Consider the following 20,879-nt stretch of genomic DNA (forward strand, 5'->3'; position numbering starts at 1 on the left):
TTTGCTTACTTAATCTTTACCTCGATCCTGACTAGTCTCCCAGTCCCTGCCACTGAAAACATCCCCACAGCATGATGCTGCCATCACCATGCTTCACCATAGGGATGGTGCCAGGTTTCTTCCAGACGTGACGCTTGGCATTCAGGCCAAAGAGTTCAATCTTGGTTTCATCAGATCAGAGAATTTTGTTTCTCAAGAGTCCTTTAAGTGCCTTTTGGCAAACTCCAAGCGAGCTGTCATGTGCCTTTTACTGAGGAGTGGCTTCCGTCTAGCCACTCTACTATTAAGGCCTGATTGGTGGAGTGCTGCAGAGATGGTTGCCCTTCTGGAATGTTATCCAATCTCCACAGAGGAACTCTGGAGCTCTGTCAGACTGACCATCGGGTTCTTGGTCACCTCTTTGACCAAGGCTCTTCTCCCCTGATTGCTCAGTTTGGCCAGGCGGCCAGCTCTAAGAAGAATCTTCAGCTCTAAGAAGAATCTTCAGCTCTAAGAATAATTTAAGAATGATGGAGACCACTGTGGGTTTGGGGACCTTCAATGCTGCAGAATGTTTTTGCTACCCTTCCCCAGATCTGTGCCTTGACACAATCCTGTCTCGGAGCTCTACGGACAATTCCTTTGACCTCATGGCTTGATTTTTGTTCTGACATGCACTGTCAACCATGGGACCTTTATATTTGTTGTGTGCCTTTTCAAATCATGTCCATTCAATTGAATTTACCACAGGTTTCTACAACTTGATTTGAGTCCACATCTCAAAGATGATCAATGGAAACAGGATGCATCTGAGCTCACTTTTGATGTCTCATAGCAAAGGTTCTAAATACTTATGTGAATAAAGTATTTCAGTTTTTATTTTCAATACATTTGCAAAAATGTCTGAACCTGTTTTCACCTTGTCATTTTGAGGTATTGTGTAGATTGATGAGGGAAAAAATTATGGCTGTAAAGTAACAAAATGTGAAAAAAGTCAAGGGCTCTGAATCAGAATGCACTGTATACTCTTCAAGAATCAATGGGTATATATCATTCCTTTAAAAGTCCAAAAATGTATGTAGCAATCGCAGATTACCCCTTTCAAAGACTTCCTTCCTCGTTCCTTGAGGCATTCACTGATCTAACTAGATAGGGGTAAACTCTACCAAGGGATTCTGAGTTGCACCTATCCAGTTGTGTTAGATCTGGGATTACTTCAATGAAGTGCGGCGGGATGGCGTAAAAAAAAATAAAAAAATGTATGCTTTGAATTTAGACTGCCTTTTACTTAGTCACTTCTGAGTGGCCCAACCCGTATGACTCACTAATACTCCACTATTTCATTGCTTTAAAGCAACATATCTTACTACGTCATTACAACGAGGTCATGGGTGTTTCATAGTGACCTTTGCACCATAGGTAAAACGAGCTAAATCCAGATCTTTATTAAATAATCCCATTGGTCTATTTTGGAGTAATACTTTGTGCGTAGTACATGTTGCATAATTAAGAGGAAATGTGAAGGTCGGCTATCTTTTTTTTTTTGTGTTCCTAAAATACAATCAGTATATAAATATTTAGAGTAGAGTTGAGGCCGAGCAGTGATTATTTCAAGGCAGTGGTATCACTAGGAATCTTCACTAGGGTAGCTAAGGGGTAGTAGCTTGGTCGCTGTATTGGGCGGAGTGGTGATGCCATAAGGCCACAGATTTATTAAAGCTACAATCTGGGATCTGTTTGATGTTCAACTCAGTTATTTATATATATTTGAGAGTGGATACATTTCCCCAGCCCCATCCCTCAGCTATATACTAAAACGAGTAGCAGGGCTGTCGTTTTGCTGCAAAATGAATCCCAGATTGCCGTTTTTAAGCTAGGTGGGTAATTTTATGTCAGTCAATTATTGATGTCATCAGTACTTATTTCGCTGTGTGTGTTTCAGGTTGCCCAGGAGACTACAAATCTCCGGAGATCTTTGACTTCCCAGGAAAGTCGGGCTTCCAGCTCTACGGAATGGTGTACAAGCCTCACAACCTCCAGCCTGGCAAGAAGCATCCCACAGTCCTCTTTGTCTATGGCGGCCCGCAGGTTTGTGGCTTCTCTCAGACATACCATTTTTCTTGTATGTCTGATTCCTGATAGAAATCCAGTCAGACCTGTGAGCACCAACGAGGTAAAAACTAGGGAAGGAGCCAGGGACTAAAATGGAACTAGCAATAATAGTGAATGCTTTCCTGTTTAACCCAGGAAATAGCCATTCCAAGCTCTGTCACCTTGCTTTTCACATACAGTAGCAAGATGTGTACAAGGCTGAAGTCCTGTGTTCACGATAGGGCTGACTCAAACCTCACTGCGCTTGCTAAGATATATTTTATTTTCGAGTCATCTTTTCCAGCATGGTTCCGGCATCTACGATGGATGCAGAATCAGGCCGGCCTTAGTGAGGCTCGGCTCTGCTAGGTTTGTCTCAGTGGTGTTAAAATGGTACCTGTGTGTATGCAGGTCCAATTGGTGAATAACTCCTTCAAGGGGATGAAATACCTGCGTCTCAACACCCTGGCCTCCCTGGGATACGCTGTGGTGGTCATCGACGGGAGGGGCTCCTGTCAGAGGGGCCTGGAGTTTGAAGGGGCTCTGAAAAACAAAATGGTAGGATTGGTTTTCGAAAACAACTATTTCCCTTCCAACCCATATCTTGCTTTTTGTTTATATATGGTTTCAATACGAATGGTTCCGTCTTTTTGTAGTTAAGCGTTAAGGCTCCCGTGTTCAACTTTAGACATAGGAATGGCAAATTTGCACATTGCCAACCAAGGCTGTTTTGGCTGTGCGTGTTCATTTAAAGCACATGTGTGCAGCATATACCGTATGCTGAATTCCTTTATTTATTAATATTACTTCATACTATCTATTAATTGGGCAGCGCCGGTGTGACTATTTGGAATGTGCACTTCATATCGCTCACACAGCTTTCATCCAGACTATGAATCCTTTTGTGAATTTTAGAACCATGTTCATTCTATCCATGCCATCTGGGCATGTGGATCTATCGGTGTGACTAACGCCCTTCTCGCTCGCTCTCGCTCTCTCGCTCTGTGTGTTACCAGGGCCAGGTGGAGATCGAGGACCAGGTGGAGGGGCTGCAGTACGTGTCGGAGAGGTTCAACTTTGTGGACCTGAGTCGCGTGGCCATCCACGGCTGGTCCTACGGCGGCTTCCTCTCCCTCATGGGCCTCATCCAGAGGCCCAATGTCTTCAAGGTGAGACGCGCCACAGATAAAGGCACCACTCCCGAGTCTCTAGATCTCGACTGGGCCGAGGTTCATTCCACAAAGTGTCATTACCTTCCCTCTACTATTTCCTTCTCCTTAAAATCAGAGTGGGCTGGATTGATTATGGATTGATTGAACCATAGATGGGATAGGTTTGATTTGATAAATCTGTTCTGGATAGATGTAGTTTTCCTGTTTGTCCTCATGGTGTCGCTGTGGGTTACACGTCATTCCACACTGCAGTTCTCATCAGTAGTCTTAGCTCACAGTGCCTGTTCTTAGTGGTACTGATCTACACGTCACGGTGGCGAAGATCAACAAGAGTATATCTCTCTCACCACCACTTCAGGGGTAATAGGGGGCCTACTCAGGTTCTTGTCAATATGTACATTACTGCTTGACAGAAATCGGGCTTCGACCTGTCGTGTTGCGCTAACCACTAATGCTGGAAATTAGCGCAAACTGAAGTGTGACGTTTTGTTGTTTCAATGTGTCAATGTCTTAATTGTGTCTTTCCCAATGGAGGCTGTGGAGGGAGAAATAGCAGGACAGGCTATTCTAAAAAAACAAATCCCCTTCATCAATCTATACACTATCCTATAATGACAAAGAAAAACCCTTGACTTTTTCCACATGTTGTTACGTTACAGCCCCATTCTAAAATTGATGAAATAACATTTTCCCCTTCATCAATCTACACAAAGACACATAAAAAAACGGGTTTTAAAATGTGTTTGCAAATGTATAAAAAAAGAAAGAAAAGAAGCAGAAATATGACATTTACATAAGTATTCAGACCCTTTACTCTGTACTTTGTTGAAGCACCTTTTTGCAGTGATTACAGCCTCAAGTCTTCTTGGGTGTGACAAGCTACAAGCTTGGCACACCTGTATCTGGGGAGTTTCTGTGCTGTCCCTAACTGCAAATAAATAAACAAGTCAAATAAATGAGAGAAAAAAATGGCAATGTTGTTGTTCCTTTCAGGTGGCCATAGCGGGTGCCCCGGTGACCGTGTGGATGGCGTACGACACGGGCTACACGGAGCGCTACATGGATACTCCTGAGAACAACCCGCAGGGCTACGAGGAGGGCTCCGTGGCTCTGCACGTGGACAAGCTGCCCAGCGAGTCAGTCCCAGTTTACTGCACTCTACAATTCAACAAATCTAAGAAATAAGAATAGCCTACTTATCTACAGTATATATATATATGTATATATATATACTGTAGATAACACTTTTGTAATCTGGGTATAATGGTAGGCCCTCGAGGTCAGATGTAGGTGTTGTAACATGACACAATTCTGTTTTACTTTCCATTTTGTTCATCATTGTTTTTTAAAAACGGGCATGGGTTTTGAGCGAAAAATGTCTCGGCTCAAATTCCAAGGACAGATGGGATGTTATTGAGTTTCACCATTGACATTTCTACAGGGGTGCGACTTTGGTTTTAGAAGTGGGGAGGACACTCATATTTTTTCTTTTTTCTTATCCATTCGGATAAACACTCCAAACAGCCTCCCCGACTGCTCGGAGGCGTCCGCATGGTCCTAAAGCACACCATTGCCTCATTGTTTAAAAAGAAATCGCATTCCAATGATAAAACTGCGGGGGACAAAAATGCAATTTCAGAATGTGGGGGGGTGAAAGTTACACACTCTGTATACATCTGTATACATTTTAAAACCCCAGGATATACTTACTATTGTATAGTATACATTTAAACAATGATAATTGAACCTAATTTTATGTCCATTTCCATCCCTTTGAAACCCTCTCCTTGTCCTAACAGGCCAAACCGCTTGCTGATTCTACACGGATTCCTCGACGAGAATGTGCACTTTTTCCACACCAACTTCCTGGTGTCACAAATAATCCGCGCTGGGAAGCCATATCAGCTACAGGCTAGTATTTTACTTTTTCTACAATTTATTAATGCGTTATTCACATTTCTAGAATCAGCGTTAATGGCAGGTTATGGATAACGTATAGCCACTGGGCCATAGGCATAGCAGCTTCTGCTGGATATAATCTTAATCACTTGGGTTGACGTAATGACAGTGCGATAACACAGTGCAGCTGTCAAATTGGACAGCTTTGCTTAAAATACTGTAGGGCCTCAGTGTTGGAATGCAACAGTTGGGTAACTACTGTGCATCAACTATTTCTACGCTACCCATATTATTTTCTCCCTAACATTGTTGCACAATTAGAGAAAATACTGCTACAGTCTCTTCCATGTGCTGTCAAAGTGGGGCCCAGAAGCATACACTGGTATGCGCCTATATAGCATGAAGCCAATGTCTTAATTTATGACTAAACTGTCACTTAAAAATGAAAGCCAGCAGACCAGAAAGTTGGGCCTCTTTATTACTGTACAGCTTCTTGGTATGAATGGGTTTCAGGGAATATTGCGTTTTCAGAACATTGCAGATTGTAGGTAGCTGGAGTCACATGTGCTGTACAGTATGTACTGAAGCAGGAATTAGTGGTTGATTTTCCTCTGTTGTTTTGCAGGTCTACCCCAATGAGCGACACAGTATTCGCTGCCCAGAGTCAGGAGAACACTATGAGATCATGCTGCTGCACTTTCTACAACAATACCTCTGAAACCTGTGTGAACCCCCCCCCCCCCGATAACCCCTCAACCTTGGCATAGAGACCTCGCACTCTGCAGCCATGCCCATCCACCCCACATTTACCGTGAACTGGAGATCTCACTCCATTATGCCTCTATCTTTCTCTGTTGCGAGCTCTCTCTCTTTCTCTCTCTCATATTCTCTCTCTTTCTCTTTCTCTCTCTTTCTCTCTCATATTCTTTCTCTTTTCTCTCTTTCTCTCTCATATTCTCTCTCTCTCTCTCTCTCATATTCTCTCTCTCTCTCTCACCCCTACATTAGGGTGGGGGTAGGGTTAGGTTACCTAAGGTGATCCAAGGCAGTGTTATCAAGTTTCACTGTGGAATGAAAGGAGGACAACATTATCTGGAGGCTGAGCCGCAATCACTCTCCGTTGTTTTCCTCTTCACTGGAACCATGATTGTTTTGCCAAATGTTTTTCTTTTACCTACATTTTATTCACTCAAGTCAGTAGTAGGTGTGGGGTTCCTCAAACATGAAATGGAATCTAGACAGACAGAAAGAATATAGCTATAATACTTACTGTGAGTTTAAGCCTTGGAGGTGGTGTGTATGGCTAGCGGAAGAGACCCTGCCTCTACTTGCATTCATTAACTATTTTAAGTGTGTATTGTTAAAATAAAATATTTGTATGGATTCTTATTATTTTATAATGAGCGTCAAACGAAGTCCCTCATTGATATAAAGTCATTTTTGCGCCCTTTCTCTAATCTCGCCTCGCATTACATTGCTCAAGGTGTCGGCTTGCCCTCTGAAGATACAATATTTGCCAAAGTACTTCTGACTTCTGATCATTTTCTTTTTTTACTGCAATAACGATGCAAGTGTGAGCAGCCGAGTCTTAAACAGCTTTTTACCACCTGAATAAAATTTATACATGACGATGAATAAATGTATAATGAAATCTCCGCTCTTTGTTGTTATTTCATGAACAAAGATAGATGGATGGATGGATAGATATATAGACACGCTTCTGCTTCAATGTGTCATATTGTACATGATAACAAGTGTGAGTGTCAATAGTCAACTATGATGTGATAGATATCTTAAACACAGTGAAACTACGCTCCATCTCAGGGCTATTCATCTTTCCACGTGAGCAGTTATTCTCCTCTTTGACCCTCCTAGTTTGTTGCAGAGCGGGAAAGACATCTCTTCTCCCTTTGGAACAGCAAAGCACCTTTTAATCATTGAGTACTCATGCATCCACCTTCCCTTTGGGAGGGGGACAGTTGCCATGGCCGCCTGGGATCGACGCTTGTGATTTTATAGATGAGCTTGTGCTGGGAGCGAGAGCGCTTGAACGTGATTGACGCTGCAGATGCCTTGATGTTACTGAGTAGACTGCAGTCATGTGGACCACCGCATGAAGCTTTGGTAGCCATTTTGAGCACCTGTTTCAGAGGGTGAGACGTTCAACTGCAGCTGAATTTGAATTTTGACCCTTGGAAAGTCAGAATAATAGCCTGATTGTCACAGCAAGAAAATTACCAATTGGCTTGAGTCACATCGGCACCCAGGCAGAATGCCGTTTGCCCTCAGAACAAGATTGAGTAAGGAAAACTCCACCTGAGCTAGCATTTGATCGAGGTCAATCACGAACAGCGGGACATTGGGCATTGGATGCCCCTTCCTGTCCTTCACTCTCTCTGAAGGTTTATAGAACGCACATTAGCCGTAAATCCTGACACCTGACCAGATTTATCAGAGGTGTGAGACATTGAAGTTGACGAAAGGAAGCCTCTGGACATAGCTTGTTTTAAGATGACTTAGCTGTCAATTCTGGGAGAATATAAGAGGTCCACGTGCATGGTGCTTCTGAGACACTATGCACGGATACTGTTAACACGTGTCTCTGTCTCAACCCTAGCCTGCCTAGGGAAAGTTGTTTTCTTTCCCTCAGGTATTCCATCCAGATTTTATGAGTGGCTGCAATTTAAGGCGAATTTGTGAAATATTATGTTTCCTCACTGTGGTGGAAAAATGGGAGTTGCAAGCCAAGAGCTTCACTGCTTTTACGATGATGGAATGGCTTCAGTACTGCAGTCTTGATCAAATGCATTATTATCAAGGCTGGTAATATGCAAATAAATCATTGAAAATTGAGGCTAAAAAAATAATAAAAAAATACCAACTCAGCTCTGTGTCAGCTCAATTTCAATCAATACCGCAAATTGGAGGAACCCTTACTCAGCCTCACTTTGTAAAAGCAAACATACCTTGACACAGCAGCCTGTCCCTGTTCAGCACTATGACACGTTTGTCTCTGTAGTTTGTTTGTGGGGAATCTTCACATTGGGAACCATTTGCTAGTAGAGATAGGGGATGCAGCTGGTAGAGTTAGGGCCTGTCTCTTGGCTGTGGGGCGCAGCGCAAGGCAAGCTTAAGCACCGCCAGGACATTCCTCTATCACCTGCCAGGCAGTATGCCAAGATCTGATTAACCCTCTGTGTGTGAATGGGATGGATTAGTTAGCTAGTCTGCTTATCCATTTTCCAATCAAGTATCTCATGCTGACCTACCATCTGTGTTGGATGGGTGTTTCAAGACTATGTTCACTTGACTGTTTTCGAGTTGGCTACCCTAGTCTGCGGGTGGTACCGCAGCGGGTCCACGATCTTACATTTCTTTGAGGAAAATATTTTTGGGAATTTGTGAAAAATTACCATTTTTATGAATTACACTAGCAACAGTAGAATACCATTGTGGATACCATTTATGAAGGAAGTTAGGGGTTGTTTTAACTAGCATTGGCACAATTAGAAGTCTAAAGGAACAGTTTAGCACGCTAGCTGTTCCTGTTCATCCGTCTAGATTTTTCAAATTTATTTAACCTTTAACTAGGCAAGTCAGATAAGAACAAATTCTTATTAACGGCCTACCCCGGGCCTAACCCTCCCCTAACCCGGACGACGATGGGCCAATTGTGCGGCGCCCTATGGGACTCCCAATCACAGCCAGTTGTGATACAGCCTGGGATCAAACCAGGGTCTGTAGAGACGCCTCTACCACTGAGACGCAGTGCCTTAGATCGCTGCACCATTCGGGAGCCCATTTAAATGGCGTCATTGCCAACATCTCGAAATCCATTAATATGGATGAACTTGCAGTCATTGGAGCTGATTACTGTTTTTTTTTTTATATATAGAAAAGTCTTAGGTGGGCAATTTCAGTGTCAACTTAAACAACCAAAACCAGATAGAAAGGGGCGGCAGGGTAACCTAGTGATTAGAGCGTTGGACTAGTAACCGGAAGGTTGCGAGTTCAAACCCCTGAGCTGACAAGGTACAAAATCTGTCGTTCTGCCCCTGAACAGGCAGTTAACCCACTGTTCCCAGGCCATCATTGAAAATAAGAATTTGTTCATCAACTGACTTGCCTGGTTAAATAAAGGTAAAAAAAATCTTGCAGAAAAGATATTGAACTGTACATATTTTAAAAATAATCCCATCTTTGAGAACTAAAAAATTAAAAAGGGAGAGTCGAGCATGCCCATTGATTTTGATATGTTTGAGCAGAGGCACACAGCGTTAGCCATGGCAAAATGCATAAATTGCAGGAAATCAGCAACATTTTCTCTCAGCTCAGTGGAAATATGTGTAGAATTGCAGAAAATGTGCTTTACAACAGCAAAATCTCTCCCCTGGCAAGATACCTTTTTTTTAATAAACTAGGAAAGTATGAAAACTGTCTTCCAAATCTATTCATTTCAAAATGTTTTACTTCTACTTGACATTTATCATTCACCTGATGAGAAGTCAAGACATTACTTTTTATTTTTTGCTAACATATGATGGGGTCCCTGGGCAAGAAAAGTTTGAAAAACCCTGGGCTACGATGTTCATTTGACTAGTTTTCCAGTTGGCTCCATATTCATTTGACTGTTTTTGGGTTAGCTACGGATGTTCATTTGAAGTTGTCTGACATATTACTTCATTCTGACTGCATACATGGCTCACTTCTGGTTTTGTATTTACAGCTGCATCAGTGTGTTTGATCAGAGCTCAGACAATATTTGTTCTTTAAATCATTTTTATTGACTCCTATTGAAGCCAAAAATCTGTTTATTTTCTTTAAAAGAAAAGCAACAATTTTACAACTGAAAAACATAAAATAGACTATATAAATTACAAACAGACAATACCACAATTATATAAAGATTCTTTAAAGCTTTTAAATAAAAAAGGGAAAAAACTAAATGTCATCGACAAAGAACACTAGAGAATGTGACAACGGGTTGCAGTGAAGGTTTATCATACAGAAAGAAACGACTCTGGTCATTTTAAATGCAGTCAATATGACTGAGGAATAAAACATCTCCACTAGAACACAACAGTGGAGCAGGAGCTTACTTTGATTCAAAATAAAACTGCAGGAAAAAAAATAAAAAATAAAAAGTGACTTTGTACAAAAGGCTGGAATTGTGCTTTGCTCCATAGAGGAACAGGCAAATGTAGACAAAGAAACCATTATTGTTTAAAAATTCTTAACACACTTTCTGTAATCCTAGTTTACATTGATTATTTATTTACATAATGCCTTTGAATAGCTAATGCCATTACGTTCATGTGGAAAACAACTAATTGTTTCAGTCACCATTTTGGTCCATACAATCGGATTAATAAACTCCACAGTTGCCCCACTTGTACAACTGCAGTGGAGGGCAGTGTTCATGCTGACAACACCATATTCTAGCTAGATGTCACTGCTCAACATCTGGGTAGAGCGCTTGCATTTAAAAACATCTGTCAGATTGGTCTCCACATGTAGAAAATGCGTTGTTTCTTGGAACACAGAACACACGTTGGCACTCGCCTCATTCTGTGCCATTCATTTCCACTAAGGCTGATGCACATGTACTTCTTCACTCCTTAAAACAGACATTTCTGCATTGTTCGGTTGTGTCTGTAGCCGAGAGACTTGAAGACTTTCGAAAAACAAAGCTTTGGAAACACGGAGCCCATTCAACTATGAGTTCGTTTTGGCTTTTATGATGGCCTTGGCTCTGTTGGAAGCCTAAGTGGGCGAGGCCTGGGATGAGCAGGTCGCTAACCTAACTCGTCGGCCAACCGCCTCTAAAGGTGTTTCAGTTTAAGAAGAGAAAAGTCGGAAGATTGCTGGGTCTCTCCTCTACGACTTGTTCTCGATCGCGATGGGTGCGATCATCATGACGGTGGTCTTCAGGGGATAGTATCGGCCACGCCAGGTCTTCCAGAAAACCCCCTGCTTCCTCTGATGCCTCTGTTTGGGAGGAGGGCTCATGAAGTAGCGCCCGTTCAGGTTGGAGCGTCCGCAGTTGCTGAACCACCAGCCACCTGGGGAAAGAGCGCAAACATCTAGTTAGATTGGCATTGGTGCTACATTCCAAATTTGAGTTACTGAGAGATACATCTTGACACCTCAAGATCAAATTCGGACAAAAAGTTACTTTGAACTTGGATAAAGAGGAGCGTACCAGAGAGGTGTTTGGCGCAGTTGGTGTCGCTCTTCTGGTCATTGTCTTGGTCGCGGGTGGAGAAGGGCAGGCCGGAGGCTTCGGTGGCCAGGGAGCTCTCCAGGTTGCCGATGGAAGTCTCCTGGATGTGGAGGGCGTAGTGGCTCTCCTCCCCGCCAAGACGGATGGGGTACTGGACCGTCTCAGAATCATCCATCCAGTCGGAAAACTTGACCTTGAGGGTGTAGTCCGTGTCTTTGGCCACGGCGTGCATCTTCTCAAGACCAAGCCAGAACTCACCTAGTGAGAGAGAGATTAAAAAAGAAAGGGTTCAGACCTAAGCAGTGGCTGTGGCAGCGTGTGCAAAGTCTGCATACATGTGTCTTCGTTAATTTAAAAGATCTGATCGTAATGAGGCCGGTAATCACTTAATGGAATTTAAAAAGGAATAGAACATGCGATTTGGTCACTTCGGGCACCTAAAGCCACCAGTGTCATTAAAGCTGCAGATTAGATGGTTGTTTGTGCCAAACCTGCCATATCAAGATCCACCTGATCCCTCAATCTTGACATATACAATCCTGCATTAGTGTTAGTATCAAACTGAACTGGGAGGTTTTCGGGTCAAGAGCGCTGCGCTGTGCTGTTCTATGATGTGGCTACAGGTGGTACTGTCCGAACCTCGGCGTGACCTCGCTAGCTAGCGCCAGTGGAATTTAGTGAGGGAGATGAGAAAAGATAAGAGGATTTATTTACCACTCAGACTGCCAAAGCCGCTCTGGTAGGCCAGCCATAGCTGGTCAAAGTCAACTGAGCCATTCTGGCGCCTCTGGATCACAGTCCAGCCACCTTCTGTAGAGAGGAAAGAGGAAGAGTAGTTGGATTAGTCTTGACCATGAGCAATTTACCGCAGCCAATTGTCATACATGTAGTGATACAATGTGTTTAAAAACTACGCTACAGGAAAACCTTACACGGTGACTTGTCCCCTATAGGGGCTTCTGAGCTATCCTTTTGCCTGAAGATAAAGATTTGTTGTTGGACTAGTTAACGATTGTTAGTTAAGCCCTGTAAATAGAACACAAGGGTATAACCCTGGCTAACGCCACTTACCGGCTGTCATTTCGCAGCAGACTTCAAAGGATTGGTAGTTTAATGGCTGAATGGTGTACACGCCACTGGCCGTCTCACCTTTCAGGAACAGCTCATGGCAATCGGAGGCCATCTCTGAAAGAACAAAAATACAACATGGTTCACAGTTTGTCCACACCGTATCTCAAATAGTTAGTATCAGTGCACGTCGTCAATGTCCGTGTCCTAACAGTGCTTTGGCCTTTCCTCTACACTGGAACAAATATAAAATCAACATAAAAATACATTCTAAATGATTAATTCAACTAGAAAATAAAAACTCTGGGCACTGTTTTCTACTGAGAGACTTCACACTTGTATGGACATTATTGGAGAACATGGTCTACCTTTCACTTAATAACTAGGTCAGATGTTCAGGAATCAGGATCCACCTGGTTTCCAGTGGAGGAGCTTAAAGAGGAGGGGCGCATTGTCATGGCTGAAATGGAGTTAAAGGAACGGAGTCAAACATTTTTTATTTTAGTATGCTACTAGGCAAGTCAGTTAAGAACACATTCTTATTTAAAATGACAGCCTACACGTGTAGACTGTCATTGGAATCAAATATGTGGTTTCCATACCGTTTGATACGGTTTCATTTATGCCATTTCAACCATTACAATGAGCCCCTCCTCCTATAGGTCCTCCCACCAGCCTCCACTGCTGGGATACCTATCATTGACTTCTCCATTGTAGCTCTCTGGGTCTATGAATGCTTGCGAAAAAGAAGGGGCCTTATCGTGAAGTGTGTTAATCAATAGTTGGATACCCTAACACAGAAAGAGTTAATGTGTTGTGCCCTAGTCCGTTAATGTGTTGTGCCCAGTTCCCAAGCAAACTTCCACCTCAGCTGCCTGGCAACTCGCATTCCTCTACCCCATTCTGTCCTCTGTCTCCCCTCCCCTCCTGTTTGTCACACCTCCCTCACATGCACAGCAGCCAGTCAGTGACAGAAGTGCATGGCCACTGCATGCAAAGGGAATGCTCAGAGAGTGCTAGGAGCATGCTGTCGCTATATGGGATAGAGACAGTGTCAACAAAAGGCCTGGGGAGCCCATTGGATGTAATGTGCCTGATAAGGCATGAGTTGGTGCACAGCACAACCTTAAATGTTTTCCAGAAAATAGTTCACGTTTATATGATGCTGACTTGAGAGATACTGCATATGTTTATCCGCTATGATGCTCTTTGTCTGCACCAATCGCCTAAACTATGATTCAAGATTTAAATTGGGACCAATCAATCAATATCGGTTTACTTGGTTGATATTTGTTTTCAAGTACAAACATGAGCACCAACCACGGGACCGCAACACATCCCTCTTCTAGAATGACCCTTCTAGGCGAGGCATGAGCTCTATTGTTTAGCGATGGGTAGTTGTGATTTGCCTTGCGTTCAGGGGTTCTCCTCAACTTTCGCACAGTTGCATTCATCTAGGCCTGAAGAGGCGGGGGTCTACGGGGATGGAGGGGAGAAGGTGGACAGCTGGCTTCTCTGACAGATCTGGGGGAATGGTTGGACATTCCTGAGGGATGGGCGATTATTTGTTTTATGGGAAGGAGTACAAAGTGGAGAGCTGGAAGGATGGAGCAAGGCAGTCCGTGTCATCAAAAAACAACAAAGGATGTGTGTGCAAAGTTCACCAGACAAAATTAGACCACCTCCATTTTCTGTTATGAAATTTTTTCTGGCTCTGGCCCAGAGGACCTAATCTGAAGAATATAGCATACTAGATTTGGAAATTCACCCCCCCCCCCCTCCCCGAGCTCTGTCAGATCTGTAATCCCTCAGTGATCGGGGTCTATTGTGACCCTGAGATAACACTGTCCGAGACTGCTGAACTCTCTCTCAATGGAAAAGTGCAGCCAGAGGACTTGTTTCTTTTATAACATACCTAAAAATCCTGCTGTCAGAACTTGCTGTGAGAGGACTCATTGTGTTCGCCTGAGCGACTGCATCTCCAAGCTCCGGGTTCACTTTTCAACTACTTCATTTAGTGGCTATCAGACAGTGGGAAATATTTTGAAATAACCACGAATGATGTTGCTTGTGATTGAGAGAGAGCGATACATTACTTGTTTTTAACAGGGAATATATTAAAATGGTATAACAATGGTACTTTCTTCTTCAATGAACTCTTGAGTCGGTCAATCGCAGAACTGACCAACATCCATGAAGTGGCATGGTTTGCATAGGGATCATTCAGAGGGATATATAAACTCTTCTATTTTCCTGTATAGTCATATTGATTCATTCATATCCCTTCATGCTGGATTTTTAGTGTGACCACCCCTCTGAGGACTAAACAGGAACTTGCCACGAGTTAGCCCTAATCCTTGTTCCATTGCCAGAAACCATGAGCCAACTCTATACCGCCCTGATGAAAGCCCACGTGATGAGTAGGCAGCTGTAGTACATTTCAGATGGGAACAGCTGCCTGACGTAGGGTGTACTGTAGGTGGAGGAGCTCATGATCACCTTTACAATTACTGCAGTATTGAGTAAGACGGGGAGTAGCCTCACTTAATGTACACTTCCTGATGTGATCTTTTTCTTTATACTGTGAATACATGCTATTTTCTGTGAACCCAATGAAAAACACCCAATGCGCACAGATGTCAGTTCATTTGTTTTAACATGAATTCAACGAGAAATCAACCAAATAATGTCATTGGATTTAGGTTAAAAGTTGGGTGACAAAAATACAAAATGTACCTATGTTGATTACTTTTTGCAAATCCAATCAGTTTTCCACATTGATTCAACGTCATCACATCACTTTTTTTTGTTTTGAATTTACATGGAAAAATGTCCTTAATGTCGCGTTCAAAACAACTGGGAAATCAGACATCTCCGAATTATGACTTCAGTGCGTTCAAGACAACTGGAAACTTGTGAAAAAACAAGCTCCGACTGGGATTCATCAGATTGTGATTCCATCAGACAAGTAATCATCTGTGCACAAATTCTTGTGAGCTTTGGCCAGTAAAATGCGTGCATACAATAATCTGATGATTAAAGCTAATAAGCCTATACTTCAAGTAATGTAGGAACAACTCCAGTTAAAGTTGACGTTTTAAGCATCTTACTGTCCCTAAGCAGATGGCATGGGACGGGAGGTCAGTGTTTGTCTGGGTGTCTTAAAAGTAAATTGAGTCAACGGATTCGACATGAAGCTTGGTTTTACTTGCCGATGGGTGAGTCGCGCTGCTCAATGCTACCATTGTGAACGGCCTCCTCTGGTTTACGCCTGAATGCTGGTCTCTCTTTTGTCAGCTGAATCTGAGGGAGCAAGAAAACAAAGCTTTAAATAATTCATACAAAACAATCGCATAAATCATGATAAATGTTAAAATGGACTGTGTTCCACACCTGGCTTTGCAGGGTTCTGACGCGCACGTTCTGCTTGTCAAGTTTATCTTGCTGGAGTCGGATTCTGTTGACCAGGTCATCAATACGTTTATTCTGAGCTTCCAGCATCCACTGAAAGAAAACAGAAAGGGTACCCTGTAAGTCTTTCTCCTGTGACGTAATTGTAAGTAGCCTAGGTTACTTATAACATGACTAGCCCACATTGACCTACTAGACTATATCCAGAAAACACAACTCATATCCTTCGGAGCACATGTCCAAAATCAACGCTGGCATTTGTATTTTCCAACCGGGTGGTTTGGTTACATAACGCGGGGTTTTCCATCCCTCCCCCCAAAATGGCCATAACAATAAATTCTTTCGAGTTCAGGTGCTATTGCAGCTGTAAACCATTTATAAAATCAAGCGTGACATTTTCCTAAATTGGACCATGTTCCAAATATCACGGTTTAAAAATTAGGTGTGCAGTTCCTTTTGTCTGGCAAGATTTTGCGTTCTCTCTGCACGTAGTCCAAGCTCTTCAACACAATTGTAACACACCCACTGGCGTGCCTTCTGTACAGTCCCAGTGACTCAAGGGTTTGCTGGAGATCTTTCTTTACTGTAATCTGAATATCTTTGGGTCAATGGAAATAACGTCAGACCATATGTTCTTGTCCATCACATGGCCCCCCTCCACTTGTTTTTCTGAAGATGGGTAGTGGTAGCAAATAGGCAATTTGTCAAACTATTATGCAGGACTGATGTATAACTAGTAACCTACTGTATTAAGCATGACTTGATGTTAATCAATTCATCTATTTTTCTGTGATGTTTTGTCATGTAGCACAGTGAATGAATAGGCCAGGCTGTTTACTGTAAAAAATAGTTGGTAATGCCTTCATACAATTGAAATGATTGGATACAATGGCAACTGCAGAGAAGTAAGCTTACAAAAGGGGGAGACATGCAGCAAATCAGCTCAGTCTGTCTTGTCAGTTGTAACTTTCTCAGGTCGTTTGCTCTCCTTTCTCATCAAATGCGCAATTTGTATTATAGCTTTTTCAAACAGAAAAACAAAGTATCCCCAAATAGTCTTGGATTCCCACCTTACCTGAATGATGCGGGCATCGCTGTAGTTGCCTGCATTCATGTCGGGCAGCCCCTCTCCCTGCAGCATGCCATCCACCTTCTCCTCCAGCTTGTTCATCCGCTCATCCACCCTCTTCCTCTCCTGCTGCATCTCCTCTGTCCTCTCCCTCAGCTCGGCCGTCACGTTGAGCACCTGGACTTCCCTGTCCTCCAGCCCCCGGGCCCGGGCCTTCAGTGTGTCGCCCTCTGCCTGCAGCCTCTGACCCTCCTTGCCCAGGTCGGCCACGGTACCGTTGAAGGCCTTCAGCTTGGCAGTGATATCCCTCATCTGGCCCTTGGTCTTGTCCACATGCTCCTTGAGCCCCTGACCCAGCTGGAGCAGGCCGTGGGCGATCACGTTCACATCGTCCCACGCCGCATATTGCACCCTCTTCTCCTTCCCGCCAGCGGCCAAGCCTCCTCTCCTCTCGAAGGGGTTGCCGGTGGCCATCAGAATGACCAGGCACAGAGTCACAGTTACTAGTGTTGTCTTCATTGTCGCTTGCTTTCCTTTGTTTGTTAGTTCGTTGACTCAGTTTCTTTGGTTTGTTTTATCCTCCGGTGGTTTGCAGAGGCACGCAAAGTGTGCACCCTTTCCAGTTGGTTACTAGATCTCAAGCTCCTACTTCTCTGTGAAGAGCACTTCAGATTTATACTTTCAGAGCCCTTCAACTCCAGCCAGCTGGCTGATCTGATTGGCTGGCTGAGCAGAGGGGGGAGATCTGCTCTCTGGTTTCTCCCCCACTCTTGTCTAGAGGAGGACTGGGAGGGGAGCACATGATGTAACAATGAAGCTGGTTTCCATCAGTACCCTTAGAATACAGTAAAGAATTTAGATTTTCGGGTAAACCCTTGCACATTGCCATGCACAGCTGTATGATAAAGACAGCTTTTTGTGCAAACACATTAGGATGTATTGATGATCATAAGGATGTTAAACAGAAAGCTACTGTCTCTATAATGTTTCTATCATTCTGTACCCAGAAAGGGGTTCAGACTTGTCAGTACACTAGAAATTCACAATCAGACAGCTGTATGACAAGGCATAGATTGATGCACTTTGAACACATCATGATTTAACAAAGAATGTGGTTCACATCAAACAAGATAGGAAAGCCATACAGGCTGATTAAAAAATATATGTATACTAAAACAAAAATATAAATGCAACAATTTCAGATTTGACTGAGTTACAGTTCATATAAGGAAATCAGTGAATTGAAATACATTTATTAGGCCCAAATCTATTAATTTCACATGACTGGGCACTGGTGCAACCATGGGTGGGCCTTGGAGGGCATCGGCCCACCCACTTGGCAGCCAGGCCCAGCTAATCACAATGAGTTTGTTCCTCACAATGAGTTTGAATCCCCCCCTCCCCACACACACACACCCTCAGACGACCCTGCAGGTGAAGAAGCTGAATGTGGAGGTCCTGGGCTAGCATGGTTACACGTGGTCTTCTGTTGTCAGGCCGGTTGGATGTACTGCCAAGTTCTCTAAAATGACGTTGGAGGCAGCTCCAGTCAGCATGCCAATTTCACGACATCTGTGGCACTGTGTTTGTGTGACAAAATTGCACATTTTAAAGTGGTATTTTCTTGTCCCCAGCACAAGGTGCACCTGTGTAAGGATCATGCTGTTTAATCAGCTTCTTGATATGCCACACATGTCAGGTAGATGGATTATTTTGGCACCAACCGGGATGTAAACAAATTTGTGCACAACATTTAAGAGATGCTATTTGTGCAAATGGAACATTTCTGAGATTTTTTTAAATTTCAGCTCATGGGACCAAAACTTTACATGTTGAGTTTTTAAATGTTTTTGTTCAGTGTGTATTCAGGGGAACCAATTGAGAAAAACAACTTACAATATAAAACAGCAAAAAAAATGGACAAAAAAAACTACAGGACACAGCAGATACCGACACACCACATCTCAACAAAACAAATAAAACACAATCAAAGCAAAACCTCAGGGAATTCAACCCTCTTCAGTGTTCTAAACTGCCGCCTCGCCACCAATGATTCAAGATGAAATGGTTTGCCTTAACTAAAGGCTGTTCTACCTCGGTTGATAGAGACAAGAGGGACCTCGAGTTAACCAACCCTGTGAACAGGTTTGGTGCCCAGTATTTTTCTACTTTAACAGAGGTGAGATAATGTTGCAAGTTTGTGCACAAGAGCTTTGTCAACAAAAAGGGAGAAGTGACGTGATCCATGGGAATTAAGAGGTCGAGCCAAACTTCTAATAAAGGATGCAGCGATGAGTATTAAACCTGTCACCTGTGATTGACACTGACATCGATTTCTTTGTTGTTGATCATGTGTTACGGGGTTACTTGACCGTAATATAGCAATGACACAAGTTACCATTATTTCCCATACGATAAGAAAAGGGATTTAGATACAGTGCCTTGCACGCCCAATTTTTCAGTTTTTGATTTGTTAAAAAAGTTTGAAATATCCAATAAATGTCGTTCCACTTCATGATTGTGTCCCACTTGTTGTTGATTCTTCACAAAAAAATACAGTTTTATATCTTTATGTTTGAAGCCTGAAATGTGGCAAAAGGTCGCAAAGTTCAAGGGGGCCGAATACTTTCGCAAGGCACTGTAAATCAGTGGTTTTAAACAACTCAATGTTACATTGCATATTCATTTGCAGAGTTACGAATTTGCCTGATTATATGCAGTTTGGGAATATACATTGTCTTGCTTCCTCCATAATGAAAAATAACTGATTGTACTTAATTTACTGAAGCACTTCTTAACACACTCCGTGTCGATTGTAGATATTAGCGCTTATTAGAAAACGCATCCATCAAAGTACAGCGAGAGCTTTTTTTCTGCGACAGTATTACCTGAGTCGGCTTAATCATGTGGCTGGGATAGAATGAAGCCGATTGCGGTTGTGTGAAGTCATTGGCAATGTGTTGGAAGTCAGGGGGAACGTGCTGTATAATTTGGCCTGGAGCAGTGTGAGAATTAGGGGAAAGTTCACCACAGAGAATGCCTACATTATATGGTAATTCCCAAGGCCCAGATTTAACTGCTGGGGAGCAAGTAGGCAATTCATGAGCTGGGGCCAGACCACAAAGAAAAGGAGTTAACCCTCTCATGTCCGTGGTGGAGGCTAAGTAGGTGAAAGGTAACTGGGAAGGTTTCCTACAGTGCTTGGCAGTGAAACTCACTTCAACTGAACTGTACATCCTGGACCAAACATCCATTCGTTTGATAAAGGCTCAGGGACTTTATGAAGACGGTCAAATAACTTTTTGTTTCAGCGAAACAAATAGGCTTTTGTTGTCCAATTTTTAGGAAGGATATAGACTTACTGTAAACAAGAACAAGAATGTAAACAGTTTGCTTTGGTATCATTTGCTTACGCAAAATTAGTACGTAGCCAGAAATTTGTTGGTGGGTGGGCCTGCAGAAATGTGGATGCACCCCCCCCCACACACACAATTCAATTATAGGTGTGTTGTTGACTGTGATAAAGGCACTGGATTATGAGCGGTCTTGTTTGCTAAATGAAGAATGCAGTGACATGTGCCTAAATGCAGTCCTATTCGAGTGGTTTATTGGGGGTGTGGCTTTCAGTTAGTTTTTATTAGTGAATTCCTGTCAAGTTCATGTGTCATGTTATATTTCATCAAATCTGACTAACGCAGTGCACTGGTTGCTATGAATTCTATCTGATGGTGTTTGCATGTTTAATTGAAAACACATAACGTCCTATTTGGAACATAACTTCTCTATTTTATTGGGTGGGCCTGGTTCCCCAGTGGGTTGTGCCTATGCCCTTGCGCTAAAAGTTATCTAATATGATTTATAAGGTCAGAGTAACTGACAGATACTATTTGAAAGGAAACAGATGTTGTGTTGCTGAAAGCAACACAACATCTGTTTCCTTTCAAATAGAAAGCAACACAACCCCCCC

The 20,879-nt window shown here is 42.9% G+C and overlaps 2 protein-coding genes across 6 annotated transcripts in view; one reads left to right on the forward strand and one right to left on the reverse strand.

Moving 5' to 3' along the window:
* The window catches only part of LOC135516244 (dipeptidyl peptidase 9-like), a 34,231-nt gene extending 27,435 nt beyond the window's left edge, over positions 1–6,796 (forward strand). For both annotated transcript variants that reach the window (XM_064940397.1, XM_064940405.1), the window contains exons 16-21: positions 1,922–2,067; positions 2,482–2,628; positions 3,087–3,239; positions 4,236–4,378; positions 5,042–5,153; positions 5,767–6,796. In XM_064940397.1, the coding sequence (XP_064796469.1) occupies positions 1,922–2,067; positions 2,482–2,628; positions 3,087–3,239; positions 4,236–4,378; positions 5,042–5,153; positions 5,767–5,859 (794 nt within the window). In that variant the 3' untranslated portion in view covers positions 5,860–6,796. The remainder of the gene's footprint in view (positions 1–1,921; positions 2,068–2,481; positions 2,629–3,086; positions 3,240–4,235; positions 4,379–5,041; positions 5,154–5,766) is intronic.
* Positions 6,797–9,902: 3,106 nt separating this feature from the next.
* Positions 9,903–20,879, reverse strand: part of angptl4 (angiopoietin-like 4) — a 29,040-nt gene continuing 18,063 nt past the window's right edge. Inside the window, exons 3-9 of one of the 4 annotated variants that reach the window (XM_064940442.1) lie at positions 16,919–17,697; positions 15,826–15,936; positions 15,645–15,735; positions 12,436–12,549; positions 12,079–12,174; positions 11,344–11,622; positions 9,903–11,203 (exon numbers count right to left, since the gene is read on the reverse strand). In XM_064940442.1, the coding sequence (XP_064796514.1) occupies positions 11,019–11,203; positions 11,344–11,622; positions 12,079–12,174; positions 12,436–12,549; positions 15,645–15,735; positions 15,826–15,936; positions 16,919–17,431 (1,389 nt within the window). In that variant the 5' untranslated portion in view covers positions 17,432–17,697 and the 3' untranslated portion in view covers positions 9,903–11,018. Of the gene's footprint in view, positions 11,204–11,343; positions 11,623–12,078; positions 12,175–12,435; positions 12,550–15,644; positions 15,736–15,825; positions 15,937–16,918; positions 20,724–20,879 lie in introns of those variants that run through there. The other 3 variants (XM_064940425.1, XM_064940417.1, XM_064940433.1) reach the window with 3 other exon arrangements.

Source organism: Oncorhynchus masou, chromosome 3 (genome assembly GCF_036934945.1).
Source record: "Oncorhynchus masou masou isolate Uvic2021 chromosome 3, UVic_Omas_1.1, whole genome shotgun sequence".
Classification (NCBI taxonomy): domain Eukaryota; kingdom Metazoa; phylum Chordata; class Actinopteri; order Salmoniformes; family Salmonidae; genus Oncorhynchus; species Oncorhynchus masou.